The 27898-nt window shown below is 56.9% G+C and overlaps 1 protein-coding gene across 6 annotated transcripts in view; it reads right to left on the reverse strand.

Annotated features, from left to right (window-relative positions):
- Positions 1–6682: 6682 nt before the first annotated feature.
- RPS6KA2 (ribosomal protein S6 kinase A2) overlaps positions 6683–27898 on the reverse strand; it is a 354515-nt gene continuing 333299 nt past the window's right edge. For all 6 annotated transcript variants that reach the window (XM_058735871.1, XM_058735870.1, XM_058735873.1 and 3 more), the window contains 7 exons: positions 24287–24376; positions 22069–22227; positions 20459–20620; positions 17467–17543; positions 15307–15424; positions 10743–10880; positions 6683–9025 (listed from right to left, as the gene is read on the reverse strand). In XM_058735871.1, coding sequence (XP_058591854.1) covers positions 8900–9025; positions 10743–10880; positions 15307–15424; positions 17467–17543; positions 20459–20620; positions 22069–22227; positions 24287–24376 — 870 coding nt within the window. In that variant the 3' untranslated portion in view covers positions 6683–8899. The remainder of the gene's footprint in view (positions 9026–10742; positions 10881–15306; positions 15425–17466; positions 17544–20458; positions 20621–22068; positions 22228–24286; positions 24377–27898) is intronic.

A 27898-nucleotide genomic window follows, 5' to 3' on the forward strand; every position in this document is an offset into this window, starting at 1 on the left:
AAGGGCACCGGGGCTCTTGCTACCCTGGGGGTGGGGGTGGGGGTGAGGAGGTGGCCCCCTGCTCGCCGGTGACAAAGGCCCAGCCCCCCAGGTGCAGAACAAGGCGAACACGAGACAGAAGGTGCCAGGCAGCTCACACCCTGCTTGGGGGGAAAGGTACATGGAATCAGACCTGGGGGAGGCGGTTGGGGCTGCCACCAGCTTCTGCTGTGACAGCTACGGCGGCCGTGTCTGTGCACTCGGGCCGCGGTGACAAACCGCCACACGGGGGGCTTAAGCAACAGAGATTTCTCTGTCTCACTTCTGGAGGCTGGAGGTCCAAAGCCAAGGAGTGAGAAGGCTTGGTTTCTGTGGAGGCCTTGGTGCCTGGCGTGGACCCCCCCCTTCCTCCAGGGAAAGTCCTACAGGACGAGGGCCCATCCAGCGACCCCACCTTAACTGGACTGAGCTCCCACGGTCCTCCGTGGGCTGAGGAAGTTGTCTGGAGGGGGACACGGTTGAACGGTGACTACCCACAACTTCTTCCTGGGCTTTACCATAACCCGTTTGCTCCCCCCGCCCCTCCCCGGGGTCCCCCGTTTCTGTAGTTGGCCGTGGGTGGCACCGCGTGTCTCCTCAGTTTTGGGCTATGGCCCTGGACGGGCCGGACGGGAAGGGTCACCCACAGCGGAACTGATGGGCTGAGGCCCGTCTGGGTTTTCTCTCCGGGGCGGGGGTGGGGGGGCGCGTTGCGCCCCCATCATTTACAAAGGGTCGCTGCCGGAGAGGCGGGCATGCGTCTGCTGTCACTGCCGCTCCCAGCACAGGGAGAAGGGCCGTAGCATCTGCAGTGGCCGCCGGCTGCAGTGTGGACGGCGTAACGGATCGGCTTTCTTGTGCTGCAGATACCTGGAAGTCTGGGAGCCAGGTGGAAAGGCGTGGTCCTCGCGAGGCACGGAACAGAGGGAGTTTTGTCCGGGGCGATCCAGCCTGCGGTCCCTGGCAGGCTAAGCTGGGCGGCAGGTGGCGGGTGCGGGGAGGACGGGGAGTGGGTGTGGGTGCGGGTGTAGGTGTAGGTGTGGGGGCAAGGGCAGGGGCAGGGGGCAGGTGCGGGGGTGGGGAGGACAGGGAGCGAGGGCGGGGGACAGGGTGGGGGCAGGGGGAGGGGCAGGGACAGGGGCAGGGGGAGGGCCAGGTGGTGGGGGCAGGGGCAGGTTCTGGGTGCGTGGGCGGGGGCCCGGGGAGGGGCAGGGGCAGGTGCGCGGGCGGGGGGCAGGGTATTTCTGCCAGCACCTCTCCCCCCCACCCCCCAGGGGGGACACTGTCTCTGGTTTCGCGGTCTCTGGCCATGCAGCTTTCCAGGCCTCTTCCTGCTTACACCCGCTGGAGCGGATTCTCTTGTCTGTAACTAAGACTCCCGATCGGCACACTAAAATAGTCTGCGATTGAGGGAACGTTCTAGAGTCTCTGCTGTCCAACACGGGAGCCCTAGCCTCACGCGGCTGTGGGACACTTGAAACGTGGCCACTGTGGCCACAGAACTGAAGCTGAACTGTATGTCAAGTTTAAGTGTTAACAGCCCCATGTGGGCTCGTGGCCGCTCGGCAGCACAGCATAAAGTTCGGGTGCGGTGGGCCTGGAGACCGCCGAGGAGGTCGTACTGGCCAAGGTCACGGGGCGGGGTGGGGGGTGGGGTGCTGCGTCTTCGGACAGAGCTCTGAGCTGCAGTGTCCGGAGGTGACCTCGGTGGCCCAGGGCCGTGCAGACTCAGGCGCCATGCATGTGACCTGTCGGGACGTGAGGGGTGGGAGAGAGGCTTCGGATCAAAGGATCCCGGCTTCATCCCGAGGAAATGCTGTGCAGTGAGTTCAGGTGAGTGCAGGGATCCAGGAGGAGAGCCAAATTTGGGTCTGGAGGGAGCTGCCCTGCGCCCTCTGGTGGCGGTCTGTGCCAACTGCGAGCACCCCGATGGCAGGTGCCCTGTGCTGGGCGAAGCAGCGAAGCTTTGGGAAGAAGAAATGAGCTAATGTCATCCACCCGCCGCCCTCAATGAGGCCACCTAACCCACCTGAGGACGCCAGGCCCTATTTAGAATGTCCTATGCCCCGCAGCTCCATACCTCATCTTTTTTTTTTTAAATAATTTATTTTATTTTATTATTATTATTATTATTTTTATTTTTTAATATATGAAATTTACTGTCAAATTGGTTTCCAGCTCCATACCTCATCTATTTGTTCATTTGCAAATACTTTTTTCTGCCAGGTGCTGTCCTGGGCTCAGAACAGAAAGAACACAGCCCATGGGGCGCCTGGGGGGCTCAGCAGGTTCAGCGTCCCACTGACTCTTGGTTTCCGCTCAAGTCGTGAGCTCTCTCCCTCTCTGCCCCTCCCCTGCTCAGGTGCGCATGCTCTCTCTCTCTCTCTCTCAAAAATAAATAAATAACTTTGAAAAGAAAGGCAGGAAGGGAGAACATACCCTCAGCGGTGTCCCAGGCAGGGGTAGAAGGACGCACCCAAGCCGAATTCCTGGCAACGTCTTCCTCGCTGTGGTAGGGACTCTGAGTAGCGACAGGGTCCAGAGAAGGTTTTGCCTGAGCTGGCACGAGAAGGAGGGGGCAGGATTTTGTTTGCTGGACAGGCCCTGATGATGCCGAGAAGCACTTGGCACCAGCATTGCATGTGCGCTTGCCTACAACGTTTGGCAAGAAGTAGTTGAGCCAGATGACTGGATACACATGGCTACAATGAAAGCAGGTCTGAGGTCCTTTACAATGACGGAGCTGCCTGGGCCCCTGCTGCGGATTTGATGGCATGCATATGACTTGCTGTGACTGTATCAGGCCCAGGTGACAGCCAGGTTTGCCTCTTCATTTTCTCCAAGGGAAACAGTCTTACTGAATCAGAGTTTTCCGGGAAACAGAGACAATAGGAGATATATTTCTATCTCTAGCTACATAGGTATCCCTCTATGTCTAACTGTCATCTATTTACCTACCATTTATCTATATCTCCTATGTATATATCTATCATTTATCTATATCTATCATCTATCTCTATTTATCATCTACCTATCTTCTATCATCTATCATCTATCATCTATCAACCTACTATCTATTCTATCGCCTGTCTTCTGTTATCTATCTATCTGTCATCAATCTATCTATCATCTATCTATCTATCTATCTATTGGGAGGGAGAGACATTTATTTTAAGGAACTGGCTCACGCCATCGTGGGGACTAGCAAACCTGACGTACATAGAACGAGCCAGCAGGCTGGAGACTCAGGTAAGAGGTGATGTCACGGTCGGAGTCTGATGGTCAGAGACTCGGGCAGGGTCTCCATGTTGCAGTCTTGAGGAGAATTCCCTCTTCTTCGGGAAACCTCGGTCTGTGCTCTCAAGGTCTTCAGGTGAGCTGTCAGCACAGAGCCCGACGTGGGGCTCGAACCCCTGAACCATGAGGTCGTGACCCGAGCCGAAGTCGGACGCTTAACCGGCTGAGCCCCTCCAGGCGCCCCTTATTGGCTGTTTTTTCCTCATCACGGTAAAGTGACAAACATATACCCGGATTGGACAGACGTCACGGATGAATGCTGTTGATTTTAGATCCTGAATTATCGCCATGCACAGGGAATGCATTAACTACACTACACAGTTCATAGCTGTGCCTTGAAAGGCTGGTAACATCTGTGGCTGAGAGGAGCCGGGGAAGCTTGAGGATGGATTTACACTGTGAATCCCCTTCCTAACTCGAGCAGTAACCCCCTCACTCCACTCGGCTTCCCTTCCCAGCAGTCGTGCTGGGAGCCTGCCGCCTATCTTACTGCTGTTTTCTTTCTCCCTCTGCGAGGGGATTGCCTTCCCGGGGCGGGGGTGGGGGGGTGGTCTGAGCAAGCCCAGCCGGGGGGGACGCGGGACGCGTGCACACTGCCCGGGGGAGGGGGCACACCCGCACCTGCTGTGGGCCTCGGACTCTGGGATCCGCCTTTGCAAACAAAGTGTGCTCCTTTCACCTAGGAGGTCACAGGCCAGATGAAATGTCGGAGTCTGCCGGGGCCGAGCCTCGGCAAGCCAAGAGCCAGGCCTAAGGCTCCTTTACGACACGTGGCCTCAGCCTCTTGGTCTCAGCCTGGGTCGGTGTCCCTTAGGACAAGGGACCAGCTGAGTCTGAGAACAAATGCACAATATGCCACATGAAAGGGATCTGCAGGACCACTGCAAGTCCTTGGGTGACACTCGGGGACAGCAGACACAGAGCCGCTACCGTTGGGAGGTGAGTCCCCAAGGGTCTTGTGTCTCTGTGCGTGTGTGAGCCGTCACTGGACGGTTTTCTCAAGGACGCTTGCCTGGAGGACAGCGACAGTGTCCTCCCGGGGGCCAAGGGCGGCCGCCCTTATGGACTGGGGTTTCTCAGGTGCGGGTGCCCAGCTGTGACCTAGCCCGTCGTGTGTGCCATTCTCCGTCACCACGGGGGGACCCGAGGGCAAGGGGGAAGGGCGTGGGCCTGGGGCCACGCTGTTTGCTGCGGGCTCTGACCCCGAGTCTCGGGCCTTCATCCACACACCGGAGACCGTGCCGGGCCGACTCGTCCCCAAAGCCTCCAAAACGTCACCGTTCTTGACATCCTACCTTCGCCCCCAGACAAACACGCACACTGAAGACGGCAACACGGACTCTCGCTCTGTGTGATGTGGTGGACAGGATAATGGGCCCTCAGAAGATGTCGTGTCCTGGCCCCCAGGACCCGTGAGTGTGTCAGGTGCTAATCAGCTGACCCTGAAACAGGGAGAGTATCCGCGAGTATCCACGTGCACTGAGGTCGCCAAGTGTCGTCAAAAGTGGAGGTGGGGGTGGGTGAGGGGAACGCACGGGCCTCAGCCCCCTGGGGCTGGCTCTGCGGATGGGGGAAGAGCCAGGGGCCCAGGAACGCGGGGGCCCCGGGCCGGGAAAGGCAGGGCTCTGTTCCCGAAGCCCCACAAACGCAGTCCTCCCCCCCACCTTGACTTTGGCCCCAGGACCCACCCGGGACTTCTCACCTCTGGAGCTGTAACCTCAGCTGGGAGGGAAGGCTATTTCACACCACCAGGTCTGTGCCACGGGGTCGGTGACGGGGGAGGGGGTGCGGGCATATCGTGCCTCCGGCCTGCCACCCCCCGCCACCGCGCAGCAGGAGGCAGAATGTTCATGCATTTCCCGTGGGCTTGAACCCCTGGGCCGGCTCAACACTCCTGCCTGAGGGGTTCTGGGAAGAGTTCCTGGTGCTGCTGGGGAGGCACCTCGGAAGTGGCGGCAGAAAGCTGTGGGCGTCTGTGTGTGCGCGCGTCTCGCTTGCGGACACGGGCCGCTCAGGAATGGACCAAACGGGAAGAAATTAGGTCGGAGAGCGGCGGACAAGAGCCTAGCTTCGTGTTTTGCTTGTGTGTCAAGAACAGACAGGCAGGAGGAGGCCGGGTGGCTGTGCAGAGAACGGGGACAGCGGGGACACCCCCGGCACCCCCCATCCCCGCGCCACCTGCCTCGCCGCCCACACAGCCGTCCACGTGTCCGGCCGGCACCCGCCCCATCACGTGGCCAGGTTCCGTGTGGAGTGCACACACGCACACACTTGTACAAGGCACACGTAAGCACACAGTCTGCTTGGGCACACGTGCACACACACAAGCTGCACGCGCACGCAGAGGCACCTGTGTGCCCCCCACCAGCTCTCCACGCAGCCCGGACGGCCATCCAAGGGGAAGCCACCTTCCAGCCGCAGGGGCCGCAGCCGGGACAGAGCGAGGGGGCAGCGGGGGTGAGAAGCGTATCTGCCGACGATAATTGGCAACGGCACAGACAGTCCCCAAATTACCGCTCTGCTAGGAAAATATTACACTTCATAAAACTCATGTTTATTCAAAAAAATCTATTCAGAAAGTCTGGAAAGCGTAATAAATATCTGTATAGTGGCCGCCCATCTCCAACATAAAATACAAAGCGTGAACGCGGGAATGACCTGTACGCACGGTCGCGGGCTTGTAAACAAAGTGCTGAGTCGGGGGCTGGGTGGGAAGCGCGCTCCGCGGAGGCGACCTGCAGCGGTGCTGAGTTCCTGTCTCCCAGGTGACCCCCCGGGCTCTGCGAGGCCCCGCGGGGTGCACCGCCCGGGCCCCTGCGGGGTCCTCTTCCGTTCTAGAACTTTAAGGACTCTTGGAGAGGTGAAAGGCCACAGAGCCGTTTGGAAAGAAAAACAGTGCAAATCAAGTTCCTCGTGTCCTGGAGAGACCCAGTCAAAAGCGTGAGGCAAAAATCCCAACGTGCGGCTTTAGGAAGAACACCATTTAATCAACAATACTGGCTAACAGGAAGCACTGCGGTCACTTCAAACGCCGGACAGTCCTCCAAGTGCACGCGCGCACGCGCGCACACACACACACACACACACAGGTCAGGGACAATCTGACCTAAGGATACAGGTGAGATCTCACTCCTGCCCGAATCTGACTTGGGGCAGCATTTGGCAGAGCCCTCGCAGTGGGGGTGGGTGGGGGTGGGGGTGGGGGTGGGGGTGGGTGGGGGTGGGGAGTCAGGTGTTTCTGTCAAATGGGGGGGGGGATCTCCAGGTGGGACGGAACCACAGTGGGCACCCCGGAGGGACCGCAGTGGCTGGGTAGGTTTTCCGGCGACAAAGTCTGTGGTTTTGGGATCCAGAGGGGCTGTGACTCTACATATTGGGGGCGGGGGGGGGACAGCTATTTCGTTCTGTGTGATCTCACCACGTGTGCGAAGCCCACGGAGTCACGCATGACGGGCGGGGGCGGGGGGTGAACCGCACAGGGAGAACTAGATATGATACCTTCCTTCACACACGACCGCTGCTTACAAAGCACGGCCACTGGCTGTTCCGCTCAAGACTCTGACGTTAAGCTGAAAATATTGACTTCTCCAGGCTGACTTTCTGTCGGACGGTTTCAAGTATCGCCTCGTTCTGGATAAGCTGAGGAAACAGAGGTATTTGGCGGACATTCAAGTAACGGGGGTGAGCAGGGGGGGCCCTGGGGTCTCCGCTCAGGGCACGGCTTGGGCGAGGTGAGTCTCGGGGTCCCTCTGCGGCTCTCAGAGTGAGGACGTGGGGCTGTGTGCACGGTGGCCCGGAAGGGGATGACAGGCAGGGGCGGGGGAGCCTGGGAAGCACACACGGGCCACCCCCCTCGGGCCTGCGTCCCTCGCGCATTGGCCTCCGGTGAGCAAACCAGTGAGCCAGCAAACCTCGTGCGGCGGACAGAAGGCGTGATGACCTCGGTTGGTACCTAGGAGGTCAAACCTGTGACCTAAGGGCTGTCCAGTTTTTCCTGTTTTTCCTAAGTTTCTAACAGTCGATTAAAAGGATCCAGACCTAACACGAAACGGTTGAGGATCAAGTCTTTCTAGCCTTGGGGAAAAGCATTTTCTCTTGGGAAACACGAGAGATGCCTAATGAGGCTTGGTGCAAAACAGACGGGTGAACCTGTCCCCACCCTTTATGTCGTGTGGTGTCTGAGGGAAGGAGGGGGCTCGTGGAATAACGAGAGAACGTTTACCTGTGAGGGTCTGAAAACCACCGGAAGAAGGTAAGGGGTCGTGCCCAGAAGGCGACATGTGGCTCTTGTTGGGTAGTTAGCGGAGATGGGGGAGGGAGGGAACTAGGAAACACGCCTTCTCGGTGAGACCTGCCTGAGGGCCACCGGCGCCCCGCACCCTGCCAGGGCCGCGGGGAGTCACGGCCGGCCTGGGCGCACACGCTCCCCCTCCGCCTGGGCAGTGGCGTCCAGCCTGTCCTGGCCTTCCTGAACAAGGAGCGCCCAGCCCCGCGCTCCACGCCGCGCCCCTGCTGTGCGCACGCACCCCAAGGGAAACATAAGACGTCACTGAAGAACAGAAACACAAATGTGACACAAAAGCACAGCTTCCACAAAGTGCACGGTAGCCCTGGAAATGCCTCCTTCCGCCCCCTCCAGGCCCCTGCGTGGCGGCCCGGCCTCCGGGCTCCCCTCTGGCTCCCTCCCTCCAGCTCAGGGTTGCCGGCGCCCCGGGAGGGGAGGGGGTCTCCCGTGGGCCAGAGAGAGGAAAGCAGACAGAGAAACCGGTGCTTTGGGAGAGCACGGGGGGCTGACAGAGGGCCGTGGCCGGCTGTCGGGCCTAGAGCTCTGTCTCCGAACCTCCGGGCGGGAGCGCGGACCCCGGCCCTGCAGCCCCCGCCAGCCATCCAGCCGCGGGGGGGAGCAAGGACACGGGCCGGTGTGCGTGTGTCGGGGGGCACAGGCTGCAGCTGGCCCCTCCCCAAGGACGTGCTGTTCTTGTGAAAAGAGGAAGCTTCCGAGGCAAGGATGCTGCTCGCCGGTTCCGGGCCGGGCTCCCCCCCCTTTCGGGTCTGTGACCCGGGAGAGAACAGCCAACACCTCAGTCAGAGACGAGGGGGAGATGGGACAAGGGCTCTTTGGATCATGTGGAGGGGACCCGGCGCCTAGTCTTGGGTGCCACGTGCCGACCCCGTCCTTCCGGCAACAGGCGAACCAGCCAGCGCGCCCTCCCGGGCCAGTAACGAGGACGCCGGTGTCCGGGTCTGGCCAAGTCGCTGGCTCTGTAACTGGCAAAACTCTCTGTCGCTCTCGATCTAAGCCACGATCGGAAAAGACCTCCAGAGTCCGAAGGGCCCTATGGGCGATCAGCAGGGCGGTGAGCGGTGACACAAGTCGGTCCGGCTTTGCTCGGGGGGGAGGAGGCGGGAGGCCGGAGGCGTGGGAGGTCCCGGGGCCGGATCCCATCCAGGCGGAGCGAGAGAACGTGGAATGAGCGGAGGCGCCCAGGGCCCGTGGCCGGGCGGTGGTCACTCCGTGGCGCCCGTGGCGGGGGCCCAGGCCGCCGCCCGCGAGCCCGAGGACGCGCTGCAAAGCCTGCGGGTACTACAGCCTCGTGGACGTGAGTCTCTTCATGCCCCTGCGCTGCGCCAGGCTGGACGACAGCACGGGCTCCAGCCGCGGCGCCTGCGGGGTTCGGTTCAGGGCAAAGTAGGTGGCGGCCATAGCCCCCTGCAAAGCGAAAGGAAGAGGCCGGTGACCCGCTGCCCGCCCACTCCCGAGGGGGCCCGACCCCTGGCCTCGCTGAGCCCTCATCTGCGCGCGCACGGCGGGCGCGGACGCCCTTCCTGCCGGACCCTGGGGCACGGGGCACGACGTGCTCACTGCAGGGTCCACGTGCACTGGGGCCTTGTGAATAACGCGTCCGTCCACCGCCCCGCGCCAGTCCCGAACTATGCCTGTGGCCTGTGACCTGGGGTATTCCGGATGCGCACGGAACCCCAGGATGGGGTCCCAGGCCCCAGGCCCGTGGTACACTGCCACACCAGCAGGACTTTGGGAGACCCGAAAGGGCTGACCCTGACGTCTGGCCGTGGTGTGGCCCCAGTCCTTCCCGAGAAGCTCCGGGCAGCCGCTGCCCAGCATGTGAGGCAGAACCTGCTCGTTCCTGCGGTGTAGACCGCCCCCCCCCCCGGTCCTCTGGATGCCCCCCAGTCTATCTGGTTTGCCCAGCAGAGTGCGGGTGAATCACGACCCAGGTGGCCAGAAGCCACTGCCTTGCCGCGGTTACGTGCAATGACACGTGGCTTCCATCAGAACAGTTGTACCGGAAGGTCAGGAGAACCAAGGCTGGGATCGCCGGATGGCAAGGGTCGAAGGAGAGACATGAGTTAGAGGAGCGGCTATTCTGCCCACTAAAACCCTTTGATCCCTGGGGGGACACTCTCACTGCTGCTGGCCGCGTCCTGACGGCGTTCCCTCCACAGCCTTGTGTCTCTTTCGCGGGCGTCGGGACGCGCTCGCCTAGGGGGCGCAGCCAGACTCCACGTTGCGTGTGCTGTGGGACCCGTCCCAGGAAGCCGAGGGAAGCAGTTGTGGTGAACGGCGGGGTCAGCAGACGACCGCGTTGGGGCCCAGCCCAGGGCCCCTGCCCTTGTAGATAAGCTTCTACTGAAACACAACTGCATCCATCCACCTGCGTATCGTTTCTGTGCTACGGCAGGACATCCGAGGCGTAGTGACAGAGACACCTGACTCGAAAAGCCTCAAATGTTCACAGTCTGGGCCTCTACAGACAAGTCTGCAGGCCTCTGATCCGGAATTGAGGGCTGGGGCGCCCGGGTGGCTCGGTCGGTTAAGCGACCGACTCTTGATCTCGGCTCGTGATGTCATGCTCTGTGGGATCGAGCCCCACCTTGGGCTCCGTGCTGGCAGTGTGGAGCCTGTTGGGGATTCTCTCTCTCTCTCCGCCCCTCTGCTGCTTGTGTGCTCCCACCCCCCACCCCCACCGCCAAAATAAATAAACATTAAAAAAATCATTAGAATGAAGGGCTTTGGAACCTTGAATTGGTACAGATGTAAGACTCCATCCACCTCCCTCTCTCCCTCCTTCTCTCCCACTCTCCACCCCATTTGTCTGTCTGTCTGTCTCTCTCCCACTTTCTCTCTATCTCTGTCCCCTATGCACACGGGTGCGTGCACACACACACGCACACAATGAAGCTGTTCAGGGTTGTTCACAGACGGGTAGCTTATTCAGAGCTTTGCATGTGCTGGCTCGGTGAAGAAACGTGTGGAAGTTAAGAAATGAGGGATACGTGCTGCGCCCGTGATCGGTTCCCCACCTGGCCCCCACACTGTGATTTCTTCGGGTGAACTGGGAGGTCTCAGGGCCACGCCTCTGTGCTCCCCACCCCACTGTTGTGCCCCCCTGACCATTTGTTGGTACCTTCACCAGGTGGGCGTCCTGTCTGCTGAGCTGGTTTTGGGACAGGTACTCTCTGTTCACGATCCATGGGTGTTTGAGAACTTGAACTGCCGTCAGGCGCTGATGAGGGTCCACGTGGAGCATCTTGGATACGACATCCTGTAAGGGCAGATCACAGGGAGGGGGAAGGGAGGCTGATCGAAGCTGATTCAAGCAGGCTCCCGAGTAAAATTCCTTTGTCTCCTCTCACGGCAAAACCTCACCGTTGTTTCGGCCGATGCTTAGCATTTTGGGGTCACGTGTTCACGTTCAGCTTGTAAAGTATGTGAGTGATTTTTAAATCTTAATCATCATCAACTTGGTGGCTCATTCCAGGCTTATAGTGGATTAAAGATTTTACATCCGAAGAGAACTCAAACGTGGAAATGTTAAGTGGTGCATATAATGTAATGAAATGGTCTTTTAGTCAAAATGATATCCTTCCAAAGGGAGAAGCGAAAATAATGATTGTCCCACAGATTTAAACCAGTTATAACACTGGATGTAGGGGCGCCTGGGTGGCTCAGTTGGCTAAACGTCTGACTTCGGCTCAGGTCATAATCTCAAGGTTCCTGAGTTTGAGCCCCGTGTCGGGCTCTGTGCCGACAGCTCAGAGCCTGGAGCCTGTTTCCGATTCTGTGTCTCCCTCTCTCTCTACCCCTCCCCTGCTTGCACTCTCTCTCCCTCAAAAATAAATAAACGTTAAAAAGAAAACAATGGGTATAGTTACATTTAAGTATAACTATCCATAAACATTTGCTATAAATAATCACCAGCCATGGAATTGACAATCTGTAGCCATTACATGTGTCCGATGGGCTAATAATGTCCAACAGAGGTAATTTTTTCTTCTTTTTTTCCTTTTTCTTTTTTAATGTTTATTTATTTTTGAGAGACAGAGCATGTGTTGGGGAGGGGCAGAGAGAGGGAAACACAGAATCCGAAGCAGGCTCCAGGCTCCGAGCTGTCAGCACAGAGCCCGACGCGGGGCTCGAACCCATGAACCATGAGATCATGACCTGAGCCGAAGTCGGACGCTTCACCGACTGAGCCAGCCAGTGCCCCAGAGGTAATTTTCTTATTTGACTGTAAGGTAATAACAATAAAAAGTCCTCCAAGTAGCTTAAAGACAAAGCTCCCGTTTATGTCACACATCGCAATACACGCACACGTGTGCACACACAGTTACGGCTGTGATCGGCATCTGCATAGCGTTCATGAGACTGTCTTCATGTGCTCGATGCACCTGTTCTCAAGAGTCATCGGGACTGGCCTTGGGGGAAGGAGGGCAAATATTACTTTCCCTGTTTTGCAGATGGAGATGTCGACATTTGTAGCCATTGAACAATTGTCCAAGGAAGAGCCATGACGAGAATCCATGCTCTTCTGCTAGCCTCCTCATCTTCCTCTGGTATCGCCGTGACATTTCTCAGTGAAACACATGAATTAGCGCACACGCATACCGCAACGCTGAAGCGCTCAACAGGAGATCTGGTCATAAACCAGGAAGGAGGAATACTACAGACTAATACAAAATCCTTTCCTTCTATAGAGAAATCCCATGCCTTTTAATATTTGATAACATTCATCTTAGTAACTTCTTGCAAGAAATATGTTCTGGAAGTATTACTGTTCCCGTTTCCAAGTGTAAAAATGGAAGCAGAGAGACCTTTATTTATTCGCTCAAGACCTCCTAGTAAATAATACCTTTCTACACGGTACGTGCAGGATGCGGGTAAAGCAACAACAGACAAATCCACGGGCTGTGTCTGTTTGGGGAAGATTGGAGGTTTGTTGTACGTACGGTGAACACAGAGGGGAAAAGGCACGGGGCCAGATGAGGTAGAAGACACGGCGGTGAAGGGGCAGGAGGAAATCGTCAAGGTCCTGGGAGGCAGTGAAGCCCTCTGCCTGCAATCTGGGTGCTTGACTTGATCCTGCACTTGGCTTGACTCCTGTTCTTGACTTGACTCCTTTCCTGACCCCTTCTCCCTGCCTCCCACTCTTGCCTCCAAGATCACCTCACAAAGGAACCCCCAGCACCCGAGTGCTGGTCTACTTTGGGGACCACCAGACTAGACAATTCCTATACTCATTTGAGACAGAGTGGATGGAAGGGAGCAGTGGGAGCGGCAGGGTCTGACACAAGGGATGCGCTCACCAGACACCAGCGGCTGTCTCCTCTGCCATCACCTCTGCCATGACCTCCGTCATCACCTCCACCATGACCTCTGTCGTCACCTCCGCCATGACCTCTGTCGTCACCTCTGCCATGACCTCTGCCGCGACCTCTGTCATCACCTCTGCCATCACCTCCACCATGACCTCCGCCATCACCTCCGCCATGACCTCTGTCGTCACCTCCACAATGACCTCTGCCATCACCTCCACCATGACCTCTGCCATCACCTCCGCCATGACCTCTGCCGCAACCTCTGTCATCACCTCCACCATCACCTCCACCATGACCTCTGCCGTCACCTCCACCATGACCTCCGCCATGACCTCCACCGTCACCTCCGCCATGACCTCTGCCGTCACCTCCACCATGACCTCCGCCGTCACCTCCACCATGACCTCTGTCGTCACCTCCACCATGACCTCTGCCATCACCTCCACCATGACCTCTGCCATCACCTCCGCCATGACTCTGCCGTCACCTCCACCATGACCTCTGCCATCACCTCCGCCATGACCTCCGCCATCACCTCCTCCATGACCTCTGCCATCACCTCCACCATGACCTCCGCCATCACCTCCGCCATGACCTCCGCCATCACCTCCGCCATGACTCTGCCGTCACCTCCACCATGACCTCCGCCATCACCTCCATCATGACCTCTGCCATCACCTCCGCCATGACTCTGCCGTCACCTCCACCATGACCTCTGCCATCACCTCCGCCATGACTCTGCCGTCACCTCCACCATGACCTCTGCCATCACCTCCACCATGACTCTGCCGTCACCTCCACCATGACCTCTGCCATCACCTCCACCATGACTCTGCCGTCACCTCCACCATGACCTCTGCCATCACCTCCACCATGACCTCTGCCATCACCTCCACCATGACTCTGCCGTCACCTCCACCATGACCTCCGCCATCACCTCCACCATCACCTCCGCCATGACCTCTGCCATCACCTCCACCATGACCTCCGCCATCACCTCCACCATGACTCTGCCGTCACCTCCACCATGACCTCCGCCATCACCTCCACCATGACCTCCGCCATCACCTCCGCCATCACCTCCACCATGACCTCTGCCATCACCTCCGCCATGACTCTGCCGTCACCTCCGCCATGACCTCCGCCATCACCTCCATCACCTCCACCATGACCTCCGCCATCACCTCCACCATGACCTCCGCCATCACCTCCACCATGACTCTGCCGTCACCTCCACCATGACCTCCGCCGTCACCTCCACCATGACCTCCACCGTCACCTCCGCCATGACCTCTGCCGTCACCTCTGCCATGACCTCTGCCAGCACTTCCACAATCATCTCTTCTACCGACTTCACCATCTTCCCCATCCCCTCCGCCATCTCCGTACAAGGTCACATGGTGACGATGATGGCAGCACTGAAATCAGAACCCCAGATCGTCTACCCATTTCACAGTAACACAGGAAACGGAAAGTCGATACTCCTTCTTACTAGTGGTCCGGTGATCATTTACTATTTAATTAGAGAGGAGTTGATGATCTCAACTGAAAAAGACAAAGTCTGACGTCTCCTTAAACAAGGCCGGTCCCAAATGGCGAGGCTACCGAGAAGCCCCAGTGCGAAGCATTCGAAAACAACAGAAACACATCTCTGTCCCAGAGTTGTCCTTGATCAGTCTGTGATCATTCAGGGCCGCCATTTCATGACGTCACCAGAAGTGTGAGGGTTAATTTTATGGGTCAACTTGTCTAAGCCACGGTCCCCGGTGTTTGGCCGAACCCCAGTCTAGATGATGCTGTGAAAGTCTTACTTAGACGAGATCGACACTGCAATCTGTCAGCTCGCAGTAATGACCCTTCATGGTGTTGGTGGGCCTCATCCAATCAGGGGAAACCCTGAAGGTTAAAAAGACAGAGGTTCCCCTAGGAAAAGGGAAGTCAGCCAGCAGAAGGGCTATGCCCTCGAGCTACGAGACCAGCTCTTCCCGGAGTCTGCAGTCTGCTGACTCTGTAGACTTTAGACTTATCACATGTCACTTCCACAGTCACATGAACTGATCTTAAGAATAAATCTCTCTGTCTCCGTATCTGCCTATCCACATGGAATCCAATGAATTCCATAGAATCTGTATCTGCCTGTCCACATGGAATCCAATGGATTCTATTTCTCTGGAGAACCCCAGGGCACCAAGACTGTGGGACACGTGAGAAGCTTTGCGAAAAAGAATTTTTCAACTGAGAAGCTAAAAAAAAAAAATCTACGAGATAAAACACATGTGTTATTTCTATGAAGGGTCTCCCCTAGCTTCCTCGCAAACGGAGCGGTCACTACAGCCCCCACCCTAAGCAGTGAGAGCGCTGGGAAGCACTCACCTTTGCCGCATCAGAGACGGAGTCCCAGTTCCCCCCAGAAAGGGCGTATTTCCCACTGCCGATCCTCGCCAAAATCTCCTCGGGAGTGTCATCGGGGCCGTTTGCAAAAGGGGTAAATCTGTGCAATGAGAGAATTCAGGTAAAATGAACCTCTGCTGTACGACCTACGGTGAAGTTCACAGCTAGATGTTGCCCCTGCCTTGTTGAGAATAGCTCTTTCTTTGCCGCCGTGCTCCAAATCCAGAATCAGGGGAAAGCGTTACTTATTTCTTAACGCTACGTCCTTCTTCCGTACTTGGCCAATGCTGTAGGTCAATAAGGCAAGTGCAGAAAAGTCTGTGGACCCCAGCACGAGCTCCCTGGACCGTTTCTGGACCCCTGGGGACACTGTGTTAGGGTGGTTTGTCCGGTGACTCGTTGAGACCACGGCAGAGAGCCTGAGATTTGAAGTCTGAGACCCATGGTTGGTCTATTACCAATTCCAGTTCTCAAACAAATTGTTTTTTGAAAGAGAGAGAGAGAGAGAGAGAGTGAGTGGGGAGAGGAAGAGTGAGAGAGAATCTTTTTTTTAAAAAGAATTTTAATGTTTATTTATTTTTGAGAGAGAGACTGAGTGTGAGTGGGATACAGGCAGAGAGAGAGACACACACACAGAATCCGAAGCAGGCTCCAGGCTCCGAGCTGTCAGCACAGAGCCCGACATGGGGCTCGAACTCATGGACGGCGAGATCATGACCTGAGCCGAAGTCGGACGCCCAACCGACTGAGCCACCCAGGCGCCCCAATTTCTTAAGACTCAATTGCAAACAGGCAGGATAATACACTCGCGGGGACCTACAGAGACACTACACAATACGTCGGCACTTGCCGCGTTGTGAGTTATCGTATCACCTCCCACCATAGACCGGGGCATGCCAAGATATGCCTTCCTGGAAAAGGAACTCTGCGTGAATCTCATGACACTTGGTCTTAGTGGCAAAGTTTGCGGTCTGAGATTTACGTACACACAACGCGAGTATCAGAAAATCACAGAGCGATCCCACTCTGGATTTGTAGGGTCCTAGACCTTTAAGGCTGGAGTCCTAACGTGTCACACAGTGCCTCCTTTTTCATTTAAAAGTGAGGGGAGTGAGGCCAGTAGAGGAAGGAGCCCAGCCCAGAAGCAGAGCTGGCGAGGGCAGACCCCGGATCGGAAGGGGCGCGGCGGACCCGACCCTCCTTCCGTGATGGCAGGCGTGCCGTCCAGTGGCCACGCAAATCAGTCACCTGCCTTTACCTGGCTGCCTGCCTCGAGGTGCTGTCTGGCCAGGAATGTTTACGGGTGCTTCCTAACTCAAGGGGATGTTCTTAAGGGGATGTTCTTAAGGGGCGATGTGCGTGACCTTTTAAGGGGGTGGTGTGGTGCGATGGAGAATGTGGACACGTGGTCAGAGGCTTGGGATTTTTGCTGATGAGCTGAGTTCTGTGCTCAGTTCCCTAATTCTGGAGATACATCTGAAAGGAAACAGGGGCGCCCGGGGGGCTCAGTCGGCTGAGCGGCCGACTTCGGCTCAAGGTCAGGATCTCACGGTTCATGGTTTCAAGACCCGCGCTGGGCTCTGTGCTGACAGGTCGGAGCCCGGAGCCTGCTTTGGATTCTGTGTCTCCCCCTCTCTCTGCTCCTCCCCCACTCTCTCTCTCTCTCTCTCTCTCTCTTTAAATTTAAATAAACTTGGGGTGCCTGGGTGGCTCAGTTGGTTGAGTGTCCGACTTTGGCTCAGGTCATGATCTTGCGGTTCATGAGTTTGAGCCCCATGTCGGGCTCTGTGCTGACAGCTCGGAGTCTGGATCCTGCTTCGGGTGCTGTGTCTCCCTCTCTCTCTGCCCCTCCCCTGCCTGTGCTCTGTCTCTCTCTCTCTCTCTCTCTCAAAAATAAATAAACATTAAAAAAAATGTAAAGAAAACATAAAGCTAACTTTCTTATCCCTGGTCTTTATTTGTCCCGAAAGGGCTAAGGAAGCCTGAAAGCGTTCACCCAGGACCTGCGAGTGTGTGTCCCCACCCGAGCACGGGGCAGGGCTGACCCTGGGCCCGGACGGGACAGCCCCTGACACCTCTGCCTCGTGATGGCTCGGGTGCGCGTGCCGTCGCGTGCTGACACCCATGGGAGGCGCGCATTACCCTGCCAGCATGGTGTAAAGCAGGGTCCCCAGACTCCAGATGTCACACGCTGCGTCATAGCCTTGTCGCTTCAGGACCTGCAGGGGAAAAGCAGGAGATGGGTGAGCACTGGGGAGGAAACTTCAAGCTCCCAGCGTGCTGTTCCGACGGGATGATGGGCTGGGCAGGTGGGGGACAGGGGACGTCTTCAGGGCAACTGTCGTTTATCAACGCAAAGTCAACCGTGGTGCCTGGCAGTAGGGCTCCCCAAGGACCAGGGCACACACAGGAACCACAGTTCTTGCTAGATCCACTGACACACGGGCTGAAAAGGAAAGACTTACTTTTTAAAGGAACTTTAAAGACATTATGGCAAAACGTACACAGCATAAAACTTACCGTCTTTTAAGCATTTTTTTAATGTTTACTTACTTTTGAGACAGAGTGGAAGTGAGGGAGGGGTAGAGAGGGAGGGAAACACAGAATCCCAAGCAGGGTCCAGGCTCTGGGCTGTCAGCGCAGAGCCTGACGCGGGGCTTGAACCCACGAACCTCGAGATCACGGCCTGAGCCGAAGTCGGACGCTTAGCGGACGGAGCCCCCCAGGCGCCCCTAGAATTTACCATCTTAATCAGTTTTAGGGGTACGGTTCAGTTACTCAAGCATTCCCATCATCCACCTGCAGAACTCTTTTCTCTTGCAAAATTGCAACCAACTCCCATCACACACTGGCTCTCTGTGCCCCGCCCCCAGCCCTTGCCCCCACCCTCCTTCTCCTCCTCCGGTCTTCTCTGCGGATTTGGCTGCTTTAGGGACCTCATGTAAGTGGAATCATACAGTAATTACGCTCTCCTGCCTGCGTATCACACACAACGTAACGTGCTCGAGGTTCATCGTGTTGAGGCGTGGCACAGGGTGTCCTTCCTGTTCAAGGCTCACAACCCACTGAAAAACATGCCACATTCTGTGCAGGCATTCAGCCACTGACGGACACGTGGGTGGCTCCCACCTTTGGTGAACAGGGCTGCTGAGAACACGGGTGGGCGAATATCTGCTCTTGTCTCTGCTTTCAGAAACGCTGGGCACGGGCGTGACCGCACCGCGTGGTGAGCCTATGTCTGGTTTTTTGAGGGACGGTTAAAACAGAAGAATTCACGCGTCCTAGGATTGCGTACTTCCGTGGAAGATGATGCTCTGATAGATTTATAGTTGAGAACAGTAAGGAAAGCACAATAAATGCTCACGGATTACCGTACATTACGGGGTTGAGCATCAAACATGGAGGACTGTGTCCGACTGTCTTCGACACGAGGGCAAGGACCCCGTCTTCCCGTGTTTGCAACGCGGACACCGTGGGCTGTGCCGGGAACGCGGTCGGTGGCCAACCAGCCAGCACACGCAAATGAACCGAATGTTCGTCGTTCAAGCCCTGTCTCTACTGGCTGAGCGACCTTCAAAAGTCACTTGAACCCACTGAACCTGGTTTTTTTCTTAATCTATCAAGTGTGGCTAATAGTATCCACCCTGTGTACTTCGAACGGTGTATCAAGATAGAAGTAAAAAATACCAGTGAGGGGCGCCTGGGTGGCTCAGTCGGTTAAACATCCGACTTCAGCTCAGGTCATGATCTCACCGTCTGTGAGTTCGAGCCCCGCGTCAGGCTCTGTGCTGATGGCTCGGAGCCTGGAGCTTGCTTCCGATTCTGTGTCTCCCTCTCTCTCTGCCCCTCCCCTGCTCATGCTCTGTCTCTCTCTGTCTCAAAAATAAATAAAAACTTGAAAAAAAAAATACCGGTGAAAGTGCTTTGGAAATGGTAAAGCAATAGACCAATTTAAGACAGTCCATAATCGCTAAAATCAATACCATCAATATTATTTCTTTTTTTTTTTAATTTTTTTAATGTTTATTTATTTTTGAGAGAGAGAGAGACAGAGCACGAGCAGGGGAGGAGCAGAGAGAGAAGGAGACACAGAATCTGAAACAGGCTCCAGGCTCCGAGCTGTCAGCACAGAGCCCGACGTGGGGCTCGAACTCACAAACCGTGAGATCATGACCTGAGCCGAAGCCGGACGCTCAACCGACTGAGCCACCCAGGCGCCCCCCATCAAAATTATTTCTGATCAGGTAAGGCAACAATAGAGGCTTATAAGCAGATTATTTCAAAGGGGCCCCAGGTAGCATCTGGGTGACCCAAAAATGGCCTTGTGTTCCACGCGTGTAGGCTCCGTGCCCAGCTGTATCTCGACTCAGCACCCTGCCTTCCTCACCACCCTGGGGCGGGGAGGGGGGGCTACCTCTCAGCTCGCAGACCCACCACTAGGTGCCAGCCTGCCTTCACCAGCAGCCAGAAGGATCCACACAGAATCCAGACCTAGCACCTGTTCTCCTTCCTAACCCCTCATCCCACCAGCCCTGTCCTGCTCGACCGGCCTCTCAGGTTTTGTTGCTAAGTTTCTAGAAAGCAAGAAACTGGGTTTGTCTTCGTGAACACATCAGTGACTTCAGAGCCTAACAAAACCATCCCCGGGAGCCTGAGAAGGTGGAAATGTACCCGAGGCCGTTGCTGAGATCATCTGACCCACTGGGTGCCGGCCAGGAGCCCTCCCCTGCATGTCGCCACGGGCCTCGTGTGACATTCCACAGCGGCCAGCCGGCGTCCGCCGTGGGCCACAGTCTGGAGCAGCATCTGGCACAGAGGAGACCCACAGACACGCAGCCCCCCCCCCCACCGCCGCCCCTCCGTCTGTGCAGCTGTAGGTAGGTTTCTGATCACAGGGGACCCGTCAGCTCCCTTCCGGGTGACAGGACAGTCCGACCGCATCATGTCTCAGCGACTCCCAGCAACCACTCGCGTTTGACCCTCATGGTCTACCGCACAGTCCGATTTTACATGAGAACATCACCATAAAAAGCGTGACAAACAGGAAACTAAAGCGGTAAGGTGAGAGGGTGCCTGAGCAAGATACCCCTTTGCAGTGGGGGAGGGCGCGCCTCCGCGGGCTCGGAGGTCTTACCTCCGGGGCGACAAAGTTTGCCGTGTAGCAGGGTGTCATCAACAGCCCGTTCTCAGCTCGAAGCTGCTTGGCGAACCCGAAATCGCAGATGCGGATGGACTCAGGGTTTCCAGACTCGTCCATGTACAGTATGTTACTCGGCTTCAGGTCTCGATGAACAACCTGGAAAGGCAGCAGGCCCAGGATGGGGCAAGAAAGGGAAGGGGCGATGCGTTCAGAAGAGTAGGGCTTATACTGGGGCTGACCTGCGGGGGGCGGGGGGGGCTCCCTCCTCTCTTCCTCTCGCGTTGACGCTCAGACCGGGGGGCCCCCTAGAAACCTCTTTGGTGGCGAATGAATATTTCAATGAGTCAGTAACTAAGCAGCTACCTAAGCTGAGAGCATCACGTGCGGTGAGTTCAGGTGATGTGGATGAAAAGACCTCTACAGGTACGTGTTTATCGTGTGCCCACCACGCTCCAGCGCGGTGAGGGGCCGGGCACACCACAGAGCGAGGCAGACGTGGGACGTGTGACCACGGACAGGCCCAGGCGATCGGCAGGAGCCCTACAGCCGCCCCTGTGCCGAGGGAGCCGCGGGGCTCCAAGCACGAGGGACAGGATCGGCCAAAGTTGTCATCACATCTCAGAGCAAAGCAGCTACCTGGGGCACACGGCGATTTTTCTGAAGGGGACAGAGGCCGACTGGGAGCACACGTGTGTGTCTGAACACGGCCTGGAAGCTGCACTGTCCTGTTAAAACCCAGGCTCGGGGTATAGGAGGGAGGTTGGAGGGACACAGGCGGGCGGCCAGCCGGGTTTACGGAGACCCTGAGGGCAGGGGAGCAGGAGAGTCTGGGTCCATCACCCCCCTCATTCAAGAGACGCCAGTCTGGAAAAACCATCGTCCAAAGGGTCTCCTCTGGGGTTCTGGGAAAATGCTCCCTACTCCCGGACCGCCGGTGACCACCGAACAGGCCTGCCGTGTGGTCCCAGAAGAGCATCGTCCTGTTCGGAGGTGGCTGCATTTTAAACGCTTACGACCACACGTGTGGGGCTGGCTGGGGGAGCACCGTCCGCCTCGCAGGAAGGGCCGAGAGGACGGGGGCTGGAGCAAGGCGTGGGGCCACGCGGCCACCCCCAGCCAGGCAGCCTGGGGCTGCGAGCGCAGGGTCTGGAAGCCCAGAGCCCGGCGGGACCCTGTCCCTGTCACTCCCTCTGTGCGACCAGCCCCAGGCAAGATACTTTACCTTCCTGTGCTCTGGCCTCCCGGTCTGTCCGGGACTGCAGACGTGGAGGGCGCAGAGCAGCGTGTGGAGGACGGGGAGGCGGCGGGAAACCTAGCCTTTACTGTCGTTTCACCCGCGGAATTCCTTTGTGTTGGTGCAGGAATTCAGTTCTAAGAGCAGGTGACGGAAACTCCAAAATTCCCCTTTACCAAGCCCACCTACGTTTTTCTGTATAACCGGTCCAGGTAGATGTAATGTCTCCGGCTGGCTCCCCGGGACGTGGCATGTGCCTCGACCTTGGCCCCCGCGGGGGCAGGTGTGACGCAGAAGGAAGCCGAGTTCCCCCCCCCCCCCGCCCCCCGCTCCCTCCCGATCCGCGGTTCCTGCTCTGACGCGGGCTCACCCCCTGCGAGTGGAGGTAATCCATGGTCCTGGTGATGATGCACAGCACGTCGCTGGCCTCCCGCTCCGAGAAGTGTCGCTGTCGCAGGATGCGGTCCAGGAGCTCCCCGCCACGCATCAGCTCCGTCACCAGGTACACGAACTTGCCGTCATCGTAGACCTGGGAGGCGGAGACAGGGGCGCACGGACCTCAGGGCCCACGCAGGGACCGTGGCCGCCCCGCCCCCTCGCCAGCCAGCCTGCTGTGGGGGGAAGGGCCGCCCTGGACGGGGTGGAAGCCGGTGCACGGGCTGGGGGCTCAGTGCCCAGCACACCCCCCCCTCCCCGCCCCCGCCGGGTGTCAAAAGAAGGCTTCTGGTGAAAATGAGCCAATGGCCATTCCAGTCACACCCGATGCGATTCTTAGGAAAAGCCGGCTTTAATAATCTGCCGAAAAGCAGGGAATGAGTCAGCGAGGCCAAGAGCTTGCAAGGGCGAGGTTTGAGTGGAAATGAATCGTGGGGGTCTCGCTCCCCTCTCTGCTGGGGAATTGGGGACAGCACCGTGCTGCTGTGGGTCTCCGGGGCCGAGCTCTGCAGACTTTACCGGGCACACCACTTGGGGTGGGGGGAGGGTTGTCGTCAGCAGGCAGGGTCTGGCCCAGCAGGTCTGGGTCATGTCCAAGCAGCCCCCAGGGGCCCTCTGTCCCGCTGCACCGTAGACAAGATGTAGCCAGACCCCAGAATCCAGAATGGGAGGGGCGGGGAGGCACAGAGAACCCACCGCATGGCAGCCGCACTTTTATGGCCGAAAGCAACGGAAAAGGAGAGCTTCGTCAAACCACCTTTGCGCCCAGGAACTTAGAAACACCACGGCCAAGGGGTGCCTGGCTGGCCCAGTCGGTGAAACGTCGGACTCTGGATTTCAGCTCAGGCCGTGATCTCACGGTTCGTGAGTTTGAGCCCCGCGTCGGGCTCTGTGCCGACAGCACGGATTCTCTCTCTGGCTCTCTCTGCCCCTCCCCTACTCGTTCTCTCTCTCCTTCTCAAAGTAGGTAAATAACATAAAAAAAAAAAAAAACCCAAAAAACCCCACAACAGCCAAAAACTCCTCCACCCTTGCTCTTTTCGTGACATGCCTGTGTGGACACAACCACCCTGCCTACGGGCGTGCCCGGGCATCGAGAAGAGCCTCGTGGAAATGGGGCAGATCCCCCACAAACGAGCAGTTTTGAGCTCACAGATCAGCGAGTTTCCAGAACAAATGGCTGAAACGATTTGCCTGACTCTGGGCTCAATGCAAGCTGTAAAGGTAATTTGGGTGTATTTGTTTCCAGTTTATGAACCCAGAACATGCTCTACTTTGGAGAATGTGCTTGTGAAGGTATCACCAGCTGGGGACCTCTCACCCCAACAGGGTGGAAGTGGCTTGGAAACCTTAGGGGGTTTTCACATTAGCCGCTTTGCGCTTGTGGATCTTAACATATAAATAAAAGCCGAAATGCAGAGAGCCCCGAACGGTGCAGTGAAGGCGACGGGGGCCCGGTGACGGGGACCCAGGGGGACAAAGCCGGCGTTCACTCTACTCTTGTCAACACAGGTGCCTGTTTTGCATTTGCCTCAGAATCTGGTCGGCATTTTGCAGTCCTCCTGCTCCAGGAGCCGACGGGGCCTGGAGGGAGCTCCAAGTGGCCTCAAAGTCTTAAGGTTTGGGGTTGGGGACAGTGGAATCACTCGGGAGTGTGAGGGTGCAGGTGGCCCCCTCTGCAGGTCTCTGCAGGAGAGGGAGAGGTGAAAGCCCCCTCTCCCCTCCGGCCCCACCCCTGCAGCCCCGGGCTCTGTGGTGTCCTTCCAATGCGGAGGACCCCTGCTCCCTTCCCTCTCCCAGGCCAGCAGGGGTGGAGGACGCTGGGAGGAGCCCCAGGGCCAGAGCTCCGGATCCGGGGTCTCGGATCTGACCCAGCCCCGTCTCGTCCACTCCATGCTCTTGTTTCTGCTACGTTCAGGAACAGCCCAGAGTCTGCACCAGCTATCCTGCCCTTTACATGGCACTCTCTCTGATTTGGGAGGGGGCCGCTGTCCCGGGGACTCGGGCTCGCAGGGGCCGAGGGACCTGGAGGTGCAGGCAGCAGAGGCTGGCACACACTCGTGGGGGCAGGAACAGTGGCTGGACCGCGGAGAAAGCCACCCCCGGAGAAACACGCCGACACGCGACACGGCAGCCGTGTGACGCTCACTCACGTCTTTGAGCGTGATGATGTTCGGATGCTGTCCGTATCTCAGGAGAATCTCGATCTCTTCCGAGGGGTCTCTTTTACTCTTATCGATGATCTAGAATGAGCAGAGCACCTGACGTGAGGCTCCCGGGCAGCATGTGCTGGCTCGGACCCTTTCTGCCTTCCCTTCGCCTCCAGCTCACGCCCACAGGACACCTTACAGTCGCCTGGATGTTCGTGGCAATCCTCCCTGCCGACGAGCACCAGGGCGACACTTACAAAAAGCAGGCACGAGCCTCAGACACGAATGCTAAGCTACTGCAGGGCGGGTGGAGAGGGGCGAATTTTAAGCTACTGCAGGGCGGTGGGTGGAGAGGGGTGGGCTCGGGGAGCTCACTCAGGCACCACATAACGGAAGGTGCTTCTCCACTAGATGGCGGGCTCCGGGTGGGTGGCCTGTGCTCATGGCTCGTCCAAAATGAGCCCCCGGCTGCCGCCGGGCGTCTCTTAGCCTTACTCTGCGGCTACGCGCTGGCAACAAAGTGTGGCCAAGTGCATGGCTCTCCCCAGGGGGCACGGGGCTGGCGTGCACGCTGAATCGGCCGCTGTGGCTCAGACACGCAAACGTCCCCCCCCTCCGCAACCCAGCACCTGTAGCCCACGTTGTGGGCTAGCAGATAAAATCCTTCCGCCCGTGAAAACAGATGGCCTCCGATGACAGGACGAGGTGTTATGAGCAGTGCCCCTATTTTTTTTATTTGAGAGAGAGAGAGAGAGAGAGAGAGAACACAAGTGTGTCTGAGTGGGGAAGAGGTACAGAGAGAGAGGGAAAGAGACAGAGAATCCCAAGCAGGCCCCACTCTCAGCACAGAGCCCGATGTGGGGCTCGATCCCACGACCCTGGGATCATGACCTGAGCCGAAATCGAGAGTCAGATGCCTAACCGACTGAGCCACCCAGGCACCCCTGCATCTTGGCTCTCAAGCCCAGAGCCAAGCTCCGAGGACCCTGGTGCCCCAGGACTGTGAGCCCCGTGACACGCGTTGTTACACAAACAAAAAGTTAAGCTCCCTCCCTTGACACATTTTTCTCGTCTTTAAGCTACATTTAACTCCACTGGAGTTCTAGCTTGGACCCCAGGATTACTTCTGTGATGGAAAGAAGCTAATGCATCGTCCCAAGGGAGAGCCTTTGTGGAGGCTCATTCGGCAGGGGTGGGGGTCCTTAATACACGGCTTGGTGGGACGTGAGCTGGCCGGGCCCTGGCATCCCTTCTGCTCCAAAGGCCCGCAGGGACGTACGGTCTCTCTGGTCTGTGACCTTCTCTTTGAAATCGGAGACGGTTGAAATACGTTACTGGATTTTTGAAAAATTAGTGGCTGATTGCATCTCTTTTCAAAGAAGATTTCATAATGAAAAAACGTATTCTTAGCATAGATCTGTTTGATGACTCTCATGGTGGCGTGGGATGTGGGAAGCCTTTTCTCTACTGCCCGTGGCCCGGGGGTGGGGGGACAGCCAGCAGCTACAGGGCCAGAGGGGGTGGCTGTGGGGGCCGTCCTCCGACAGGAGCTGGGGCCTTTACCTTCCTCAGTCCTGTGGCATCTCCCACGGAGGAGCCGACCTGAAGCCAGAAGGCAAGGCAGGGAGGCGGGGAGGTGGGTGTGCAGGGGAGGTGGGCACCCAGCCCGGAGGGGAAGCCGGGCCCAACAGTGGCAGGCGCAGGACCCGACGGCCGCCCTCCTGGCTCTCCACCATCTCCCCGGCCTGGGCAGGGCTGGCCCGCGTCCCCACGGCTGCACGCTCCGGGCTGGCCCCGTGTGTCGATCCTAACCCTTGTCAGCAAGTCCTGGCTGCTTTTAGCCACAAATCTTTTTGTCTTCACAGAGATGCTTAGCCGTGAGGCCCGACGACTGGTCCCCGAGCGCGAGCTGCAGTCTGTGCTGGGGGAAGGCAGAGCCCAGAAAGAGGTTCGAGCACACTGTTTAGACACGTCTAGGAATGAATCTCCTCCCTGTGGGATTGGTTTCTTGGGACTGGCATTGTTAGACTTGCTTCTGGTCCAAGAAAGTGCTGGTGGCTCAAGTTCCTTATTCTGAGAATATACTGCTTTATAATCTTTCTGAGGCAACGGAAGAAGGGACTGTCCACATACGTGCTGGCGAGCCAGGCCTCCTCTCTCCCAAGCTGATGCTCAGGTAATCCTGATGGAACGCGGAGGAGGCGTCAGGACGCCCACCCTGTCTCCTTCTCATCCAGCAGCGGCCGCAGACAGCAAGCGGGGCACTGCCTGGGGGGTCGGCCACCCACCCCGGCCGGTGAGCGAGCCGTCCGCGGGGCCGCTCTCTAGCCAGCTGGGCACTTGCGGGGCTAAGTCAGTGCGCCAGGCAGTGCCGGGCACGGGAGGGCTCCCTCCGCAGGCGAAGCTCAGAGGTACCGACCAAGAGCATTGCCTGCCTGCCTTCCTCCTTCCTTCCTCCCTCCCACCCTTCCTTCCTTCCTTCCTTCCTCCCACTCTTCCTTCCTTCCTCCCTCCCTTCTTCCTTCTCCTTCCTTCCTTCTTCCTTTTCCTTCCTTCCTTCCTCTCCCCTTTCTTTCTCTTTTTCTTTCCTTCTCTTTCCTCCCTTTCTTTTCTTTCCTTCTCTTTCCTCCTTTTCTTTTCTTTTTTTCTTTTTCCTTCCTTTCCTCCCTTTCTTTTTTTTCTTTTTCTTTCCTTCTCTTTCCTCCCTTTTCTTTCTTTCTTTTTTTCTTTCTTTCTTTCTTTCTTTCTTTCTTTCTTTCTTTCTTTCTTTTTCTTTCCTTCTCTTTCCTCCCTTTCTTTTTCTTTCCTCTTTCCTCCCTTTCTTTCTTTCTCTCTTTTTCTTTCCTTCTCTTTCCTCCCTTTCTTTTCTTTCTTTCTTTTTCATTCCTCTTTCCTTTCTTTTTTCTTTTTCTTTCTTTTTCTTTCTTTCTTTCTTTCTTTCTTTCTTTCTTTCTTTCTTCTTTCCTCCCTTTCTTTCTTTCTCTCTTTTTCTTTCCTTCTCTTTCCTCCCTTTTTCTTTTTTTCTTTTTCTTTCCTTCTCTTTCCTCTCTTTCTTTCTTTTTCTCTTTCCTCCCTTTCTTTTCTTTCTTTTTCTTTTTCCTCCCTTTCTTTCTTTTTTCTTTCTTTCTTTCTTTCTTTTTCTTTCCTTCTCTTTCCTCCTTTTCTTTCTTTTTCTTTCTTTCTTTCTTTCTTTCTTTCTTTCTTTCTTTCATTTTCTTTCTTTTCCCCTTTTCTTTTCTTTCTTTCTTTCTTTCTTTCTTTCTTTCTTTCTTTCTTTCTTTCTTTCTTTCTCTGTGCCTCTGTCTCTGTCTCTCTCTCCTCCTTTCTTTTTACTCATGGGTCTTGAACTCATGACCCCAAGGTCAAGACTCTCATGTTCCAACTGAGCCAGCCAGGCTCCCCTCGTGTGCATTTTTATTCCTGGCTACCGAAGAGAGGCCTAAGGCCTCATGGTGATCAGCATTGTTTCCCTCTTCCTTTCCATCTCTGCACATCTCCACCTTCCCCTTCCCCGGCTCCCTCCACAAGCACCCCTCCTGGGACACTGACTCCTGTGGGGAAAAGGGCTTTATGATGAGCATGCGGTGGGGGGCTCACAGGCCTGAACAGCCCCTC

Source organism: Neofelis nebulosa, chromosome 6 (assembly GCF_028018385.1).
Source record: "Neofelis nebulosa isolate mNeoNeb1 chromosome 6, mNeoNeb1.pri, whole genome shotgun sequence".
In the NCBI taxonomy this organism is placed as follows: domain Eukaryota; kingdom Metazoa; phylum Chordata; class Mammalia; order Carnivora; family Felidae; genus Neofelis; species Neofelis nebulosa.